At 46.9% G+C, this 8846-nt stretch overlaps 2 protein-coding genes across 2 annotated transcripts; both read right to left on the bottom strand.

The window, feature by feature from the left end:
• Positions 1-741: 741 nt before the first annotated feature.
• LOC143839278 (olfactory receptor 51G2-like) lies at positions 742-1683 on the bottom strand. Its single transcript, XM_077341069.1, has one exon. The coding sequence runs from the start codon at positions 1681-1683 to the stop codon at positions 742-744; it is 942 nt and encodes a 313-aa protein (XP_077197184.1).
• Positions 1684-7225: 5542 nt separating this feature from the next.
• LOC143840574 (olfactory receptor 51G2-like) lies at positions 7226-8479 on the bottom strand. The gene has a single exon (XM_077344186.1). The coding sequence runs from the start codon at positions 8463-8465 to the stop codon at positions 7524-7526; it is 942 nt and encodes a 313-aa protein (XP_077200301.1). The 5' UTR covers positions 8466-8479; the 3' UTR covers positions 7226-7523.
• Between the last annotated feature and the right edge of the window lie 367 nt (positions 8480-8846).

The following is an 8846-nucleotide window of genomic DNA, read 5'->3' as shown; positions in this document are numbered from 1 at the left end:
AAAGAGTCTGAGGTTCTGTAACTCTGATAGTTCCTAGAACAATGTCTTTATAATGAACAATTCTACTGTCTATGAAGCTGTAACAGCTAGGTGTCATTTTGTGGCAAGTTACAGATCCTTTGGGTAATGGAATTGTTAAGAAATTTAATGTTATGATTAGTTAACTGTGCTCTTTTAATTGCAATGGTATTTGTATGGCATTTGCATGACATTTGTACTCATTGGGAGCTTGGAAAATGATTCCCCCTCCCCTCTTGGTGCCTGCTGCAGAAGACTTCCTTTCAAAGGGATGGCTACTCTACAGCGATGTACAGATTCAACGGATTGGACTAAAGTTGAACAATTTGACAACAATGTATAAATCTTCCATAAAATAATGTTGGAGGTAAACCACCCATGATGGCTTTTTTAATTAGACAAGATCAACAACAGAAGACAAGACAAGATCAATAACAGAAGCAAAAAAAAGGGAAATTCTACCCAAAGGACAGTGGTCTAACAGTGGTCTGCTTATGGTGTTAACCAAGACAACAGGGGCTACTTTGAGGAATGGGATTCATTGCTTCGTGGCCAGGGCTGGCTGTTCACTGGATTAAACCCAATACGGAATTAGGCTGCAGAACGGACAAGACGGACTAAATCTCCCTACATCTGTGTGATTTCAGAAGTGGGACAGACCTGACTGGAGAAGGACACAGATGCATCAGATCATTTTGCTTGGTCAAGATGTGGGTTCTACGTCTAAGAGGGCTCCTTCCTCAACTTTTTAGCAATCCGTGTTCTAATCTGTTTAGTTTTCACGCTGTACACAACAGGGTTCATCAGTGGGGGCACCAAAAGGTAGACGTTGGCCATGAGGATGTGCACAGCTGGTGGTGCATTCTTCCCATACCGGTGGATCATAGAGAGGCCAATCATGGGGGTGTAAAAGGTGACAACAGCACAGATATGGGAGATGCAAGTGTTCAGGGTCCGCAGGCGCTCCGCCTTGGAGGCGATGCTCAGCACAGTTCTGAGGATCATGATGTAGGATGCAATGAGCAACACAGAGTCAATAGTCATGGAGCTGAGGACCACCATCAAGCCATAGATGCTACTCATTCTCCTGTCCGAGCGCACCACCTTCAGGATGTCCTGGTGCAAACAGAACGGATAGGAGAGCACATTGGTTCTTCCATACCGCATCGTCTTCAGGAGGAAGGAACAGGGGAATACAAGGAAGGCAGCCCGGAGGAAAACCCCCAGCCCGATCTTGATGATCGCTCCGTTGGTCAAGATGGATGTGTATCTCAGCGGGTTCCGGATGGCCACCAAGCGATCAAAGGCCATGGAGAGAAGAATGCCCGACTCAATGATAGAGAAGGTGTGGATGAAGTACATCTGGATCAGGCAGGCGTCAAAGTGGATCAGGCGGTGGTCGAACCAAAGGACACCCAGCATGGTGGGCAACGTGGCAGAAGACAAGCCCAGGTCCGAGAGGGCCAGCATGGAGAGGAAATAGTACATGGGTTCGTGGAGGGTTCGGTCTGTCTTGATCATGAAGAGGATGGTGCAGTTCCCAGCGATGGACACAAGGTACACGGAGCAGATGGGGATGGAAATCCAGAGGTGGGCTTTTTCCAGCCCAGGAAAGCCAGTCAGGAAGAATGCTGGGGGCTCAAGGGATGCATTGGGGGACAACATGATAGTCTTCCCAGGATTTTTCTCCTTACCTCTTGAAAGAAAACAAAATATTTTTGTTATTTTGCAGCCTAGTACTATCTACTGGATTTCATGTTCTAGCCAAGCAAACTCCCCCGTTGTTAGCATCTGAGCCTGTTCCCTAGCCCCAATGTGTATATGTCTTTGTGGGAGGGGGACCAAGTGGTCAGTGGGAGAGCATCTGCTTGGCCTGCAGAAGGTCACAGGACCAGTCCTTGGCATATCCTGTTAAGAGGACTAAATAGGGGGTGATGAGAAGAACCTTCACCTGAGATCCTGGGCCGCTGCTGCCGCTCAGGTCATAGCAGATAAACTCAGTATAAGGCAGCTTCAGGTGTTCAGGTATTCTTGTGTCCTGGCAGAAGAGTGCTGTCTTTCAAGCCCTCTGTGACCTGTCAGAAAATATACAACAAAACCACCGTTGCAATTTGGGTTGTGATCCTTCCTTCCTGAGCCAGAATGCTGAAAGGGGTGGAGTATGAATTGAAAAGAAATAAAATAAAGGGAGAAACTCTTGAACCCATTTGAGAGGGCTTCCTCTTTGGCTGGGAACATGTCCCAGGAACGCAGTTCCCCTGCAGAGGTGGGGAATGATAGGACTTTGCTCTACAGGATGGGAAGAGAGAGAGAGAAACAGCTTCGTTGGAGACTGCAGGGTGCTTCTCCTCTTTGAAGTGAGGGCGGGTCAAACGATTTGCCCAAGGCCATTCAGCAAAGCCATCTGCCCTCGAGCAGTACTGCCTGGGCCCTGTGGGTCTCTCCATCGCTGGCCCTCTGCAATGTGAAGAGGGGGGAGCAGCTGCACAGATGACGATCACATCCTGGTTGTTTTCTTTCAGACTTTGAGGGGCATTGCTGCACCCCTTTTGTAACATCTAGTTCAGCCATCAAGGAGCAGAGCTTCCAAAGTGAGGCCCCCAGGACTGAACCTGGGTATTTTGTAATCAATTGCAAAACCATTCTGAATGTTGGGGTAGAGCAATATGTCATGTACAGAGGAGGAGAAAGTGGACCCTCAAATAGAATCCTAGAATCCTAGAATCCTAGAATCATAGAATCATAGAGTGGGAAGGGTCCATAGAGGCCATCTAGTCCAACCCCCTGCTCAACGCAGGATCAGCCCAAAGCATCCTAAAGCATCCAAGAAAAGTGTGTATCCAGCCTTTGCTTGAAGACTGCCAGTGAGGGGGAGCTCACCACCTCCTTAGGCTGCTATTCCACTGCTGAACTAGACTCCTAGAATCCTAGAGTTGGAAGGGGCCATACAGGCCATCAAGTCCAACCCCCTGCTCAACGCAGGATTAGCCCTAAGCATCCTAAAGCATCCAAGAAAAGTGTGTCTCCAACCTTTGCTTGAAGACTGCCAGTGAGGAGGAGCTCACCACCTCCTTAGGCAGCCTATTCCACTGCTGAACTACTCTGACTGTGAAAAACTTCCTGATATCTAGCCTATATTGTTGTACTTGAAGTTTAAACCCATTACTGCATGTCCTCTCCTCTGCAGCCAGCAGAAACAGCATCCTGCCCTCCTCCAAGTGACACCCTTTCAAATACTTAAAGAGGGCTATCATGTCCCCTCTGAACATCCTTTTCTCCAGGCTGAACATTCCCAAGTCCCTTAACCTATCTTCATAGGGCTTGGTCCCTTGGCCCCAGATCATCCTCGTCGCTCTCCTCTGTACCCTTTCAATTTTATCTACGTCCTTCTTGAAGTGAGGCCTCCAGAACTGCACACAGTACTCCAGGTGTGGTCTGACCAGCGCCGTATACAATGGGACTATGACATCTTGTGATTTTGATGTGATGCCTCTGTTGATACAGCCCAAAATGGCATTTGCCTTTTTTACCGCTGCATCACACTGCCTGCTCATGTTCAGTTTACAGTCCACAAGTACCCCAAGGTCTTGTTCACACACAGTGTTACCTAGAAGCGTATCCCCCATCCAGTAGGCATGCTTTTCATTTTTCTGACCCAGATGCAGAACTTTACACTTATCTTTATTAAATTGCATCTTGTCCTCATTTGCCCATTTTTTCTCATTTGCCCATTTTAATAATACAGCTCATCTTGCTTCTCCTCTTTCCTAGCCAGCATCCTAGTTCACGAGTGAAGCTTTCTCTGCTATTAGTCAGTCCAGTGTCCCTGCAGGCCCAACACCCGTTTTATTGCACAGCTAAATCCTCAGTGCTGAATCTGCAGTTGAGACATGCACAACCATACCTGTGAAACTGAGGATGTGGGATGCAAAGCCAAGAGAACTCATGGACTCCCCTCCAGCAAGAGGACCAGGCCACCTCGATTCAGGAGGTGTGGAGAGGATCGGGACTCAATCTCAGATTCTCCAAGGAGGAGGCCTCCGCCCACCCATCTCTGCACACGGACACTGGCTGTGATTCGAGGAGTGCAAGATCCTTTATGTGTTCCTGGGAGCCCTAACCAGGACTTCAGGGCCTGCCTCCCCTGGGAGCCCCCCCCCCTCCCCCAGGAGTTGCTAAGTGGGAAACATTTGTAATGTGCTCCAGACATACACCTGGGATTTCCTATGTGTTGTTCTGTACTCCTGCCCAGAATAGGTGAGTTTAAACAATACAGTTTTTGAAATAAAATATAAATATACAAAAATAGCAGCCATTAACGTTGGGCCAAAGTAACTCACAACTTAAAATACCTTTATATACAATTTCAGGCAAGTATTATACAGAATTCATCATACTCCTCCCTATTTTATTGGTAAATATATATCCCCTGGCTACACACCCAGACTGAAAACATCCAATAAAGTTGATGGGCAGTGTGTTGGGACAGGTCTATTCCAACTCCCAGGTCCTATTACATCCTGCTCACTCCAAGGCATTCCCAATACTTTGACAGGCCTTTCTTTCTTTCTTTCTTTCTTTCTTTCTTTCTTTCTTTCTTTCTTTCTTTCTTTCTTTCTTTCTTTCTTTCTTTCTTTGAAACCTTCCACCACTTCTTGACCTTTTTGAGGAATTGTCCCCTCAGCGGGTCAGGACTATCAGCTTCCCTTCCAAGATCTCAGCCCTTGCCTCTGCGTCTCCAGTTGTTCAGTGCCTGGTCACAAAAGGGACTTTTTACAGCCTTGTGTGACCCAGAGGGACAGCTGCTTGCCAAGTGACTGCCCTCCTCCTGGTGCTCCTTTTAAAATAGTGTGTCCAAGATGGCGGAGATCTACGTGGCACAGAGAACCACTCCCAGCCTCCAAAATTATAAAATGATTCTTAAAAAGAAAATGTTCTTTTGAAATAGGAATATGCAGTTCTTCTGTTTCTCTGTATATGCATGCCCTATTAGATGTTAAAATATAGGACAGGCTCCTTAGTTTAGGAAGTAGCAGATCCCTGCTCATTAAATTTGCAGATGACACCAAATTGGGAGGAGTAGAAACACCCTAAAAGATAGAAATAGAGTTGAATGAGATGAACATGCTGGAAAAGTGGGCAAATGAGAGCAAGATGCAGTTGAATAAGGAGAAGTGCAGAGTTCTACCTCTGGGTGACAAAAATGAGAAGCGGCCTACTGGATGGGAGAGACACTTCTGGGTAGGATTCTATGATTGCAGGGACTCATTTCGATGTGTGGGATTATGCTGGGTGATTTACATGCATGTTCTCGAATGTGAGATATGTTAGCTTGTATATTTCTCATAATTTTCTAGGAAGGGGGTCTTATTATTGTGCCGCCATGCTGTGATGTTTTAAAGTCTTTTAATGGGAGTTTAATGGGGTTTTAAGACACTGTCATTTGGGAGTGGTGGGAAATAAATCGAAATAATAATAATAACAACAACAACAACAACAACAACAACAAATTTGTTAGGATTGGCTGCAAAGTAACCCTCTGTAAAAGGATGTAACTCTGATCGCTCTTGGGATGATGTATTTTTCACCAGCTATGAAGGAAGCCATCTACACTTCTTGAGTCCCTTTTTTGAGTTTGCTTCCTTCCTGGAAAGGAGACCTGCAACTTTATTGTTGTCCATCAATCTGCTCAGTCTTGATGTTGAACTCCTGAATCTTTCACAATCATCTCTGAAGTCTGGGGCTGATGTTCTTCACAATTTGCAGCCATGGTAGAGAAGGATGGTCAGTTAAGAGGGTGGAATACTGTGCCCATATAGAAGGTCTGACCAGTGCCCACACAGTGATGAAACACAGAAAAGCCCCAAGTTGCTTAGCGGTCTTTAGGGGTTCTCTAGTCTTTATGGTCTCTACCTTGTCCCTCGTTGGTGGAATGTCCCCTCTACCCACTCACGAAGAGTGCCTCTGGCATTCCAAGCCGCCATTTTCCCAGCTGGATGCTGAGACCTGCCCACTGGATGGCACCTAGGAGCCCTGCTAACTGCTCCAACCGCAAAGCCAAGTCCTTGCAAAAAGCTGCTATGCAACTGATGGAAGCCACTGCAGATTCTGACTTGCCACTCCACGCACAATTTGCCAGCTTGGGAAAAGATGCCCCTGCTCTCCTAAGTCTAACGTGCCACACAGGAATGTCCTACAGGCCATCCCGAGTGATGAAGGAAGATGATGCCTGGCGTCTTCCACTTGCCAGTACCCCTCCCACCTGCTCTGCGAGGGGGCCCAGGCATTGATTTCATGTGTAGTCAAATCCATTCCCCCTTGTTTCTCAACTGGCTTTCACGACAGCCCTGGAAGAGTATAGCAGGTTGAGGGGGAGTTAATTCTTTATATATTTTTAATTTAAAAACAAACCATTAACAAATCCTGCGTTGAGCAGCGGGTTGGACTAGTTGGCCTGTATGGCCCCTTCCAACTCTATGATTCTATAATTCTATAATTCTATGATCATTATTGAGCTATGTGACCATATATTTTTGTGATGTGACTTCCAAGGGTGTGGCAGGAATGGGTGGTCTGCTGACATCACTTCCAGGGTTTCTGAAAGCCTGAAGAATGTTTCAGGGGTTTCTCAATGGTAAAAAAAAGTTGAGGAAGGCTGACCTATGGAGTTAACCGAGGAAACAGGGGCAAGTTTATTTATTTATTTCTTGCATTTATATACCGCCTGCCCCTGAGGCTCAGGGCAGTTTACATAAAACACAGAAAAGAGTACATGGAATTTAGTTTTTCATAATAATAATAATAATAATAATAATAATAATAATTATTATTATTATTATTATTATTATTCAAATACTTTGGCCACCTCGTGAGAAGGAAGGTCTCCCTGGAGAAGAGCCTAATACTGGGAGCGATCGAGGGCAAAAGAAGAAGGGGACGACAGAGAATGTGGTGGCTGGATGGAGTCACTGAAGCAGTCGGTGCAAACTTAAATGGACTCCGGGGAATGGTGGAGGACAGGAAGGCCTGGAGGATCATTGTCCTTTGGGTTGCAATTGGTCGGACATGACTTGGCACCTAACAACAAATGATAATGATAATGATAAGTAACAGAGTATAACAATGCAAACAGGTCCAGATCAGGACACATGGGTGGATTTCTGGTAGGGAGGGAAGGAGGGAGGGAGGGAGGGATCAGGGGCCCTGTAGATGTTGCTGGTCACCTGGTCTCAACCAAATACTTGTTGGAAGAGCTCCCTTCTGCAGGCCCTGTGAAACTGTTTTAGTTCTGTCGGCTGTTTTAGCTTTGAAGAATGGGATTCATTGCTTCATGGTCAGGGCTGGCTGTTCACTGGCTTAAACCCAATACGGAATTAGGCTGCAGAACGGACAAGACGGACTAAACCTCCCTACATCTGTGTGATTTCAGAAGTGGGACAGACCTGACTGGAGAAGGACACAGGTGCATCAGATCATTTTGCTTGGTCAGGATGTGGGTTCTACGTCTAAGAGGGCTCCTTCCTCAACTTTTTAGCAATCCGTGTTCTAATCTGTTTAGTTTTCACGCTGTACACAACAGGGTTCATCAGTGGGGGCACCAAAAGGTAGACGTTGGCCATGAGGATGTGCACAGCTGGTGGTGCATTCTTCCCATACCGGTGGATCATAGAGAGGCCAATCATGGGGGTGTAAAAGGTGACAACAGCACAGATATGGGAGATGCAAGTGTTCAGGGTCCGCAGGCGCTCCGCCTTGGAGGCGATGCTCAGCACAGTTCTGAGGATCATGATGTAGGATGCAATGAGCAACACAGAGTCAATAGTCATGGAGCTGAGGACCACCATCAAGCCATAGATGCTACTCATTCTCCTGTCCGAGCGCACCACCTTCAGGATGTCCTGGTGCAAACAGAACGGATAGGAGAGCACATTGGTTCTTCCATACTGCATTGTCTTCAGGAGGAAGGAACTGGGGAAGACAAGGAAGGCAGCCCGGAGGAAAACCCCCAGCCCGATCTTGATGATCGCTCCGTTGGTCAAGATGGATGTGTATCTCAGCGGGTCCCGGATGGCCACCAAGCGATCAAAGGCCATGGAGACCAGAATGCCTGACTCAACAATGGAGAAGGTGTGGATGAAGTACATCTGGATCAGGCAGGCGTCAAAGTGGATCAGGCGGCGGTCGAACCAAAGGACACCCAGCATGGTGGGCAACGTGGCAGAAGACAAGCCCAGGTCCGAGAGGGCCAGCATGGAGAGGAAATAGTACATGGGTTCGTGGAGGGTTCGGTCTGTCTTGATCATGAAGAGGATGGTGCAGTTCCCAGCGATGGACACAAAGTACACAGAGCAGATGGGGATGGAAATCCAGAGGTGGGCTTTTTCCAGCCCAGGAAAGCCAGTCAGGAAGAATGCTGGGGGCTCAAGGGATGCATTGGGAGACAACATGATAGGAGTTTTGTCTTTCTAGCTCTCTGTTGAAACAAAGCAAAATATTTTTGCTATTTTTGTAGCTCAGTCCAACCTACTAGATCTTATGTTCCAGCCAAGCAAACACTACAGTTGTTAGCATCTGAGCCTGTTCCCTGGCCTCAGCAAATACCTGTTTCTTTAGACTTTGAGGAATGGGGATCGCAGATCAGTGTCCGTTTCTGCATTAGGAAACATACCTTGTTTTAGGCTCACTTTGGCTTTCCTTTAGGTGCTGCGAATTGACTCTAGCCTTTCCACATTTGGCCTTTCCTCTCCTCATTTCCTGAAAATCGGGATATGCTTTCCTCACTGGGTCTGACAGTGGCAGCATCCCATCATGCTTTGCTCCTTTGCCCT

This window comes from Paroedura picta, chromosome 6 (assembly GCF_049243985.1).
Source record: "Paroedura picta isolate Pp20150507F chromosome 6, Ppicta_v3.0, whole genome shotgun sequence".
In the NCBI taxonomy this organism is placed as follows: Eukaryota; Metazoa; Chordata; class Lepidosauria; order Squamata; family Gekkonidae; genus Paroedura; species Paroedura picta.
The sequence above is the reverse complement of the archived record's forward strand: the minus strand, read 5'-3'. Positions and strand labels throughout refer to the sequence as shown.

Excerpts from the sequence above, each read along its gene's own strand:
- LOC143839278 (XM_077341069.1), bottom strand. The coding sequence starts at position 1,683 with ATGTTGTCCCCCAATGCATCCCTTGAGCCCCCAGCATTCTTCCTGACT.
- LOC143840574 (XM_077344186.1), bottom strand. The coding sequence starts at position 8,465 with ATGTTGTCTCCCAATGCATCCCTTGAGCCCCCAGCATTCTTCCTGACT.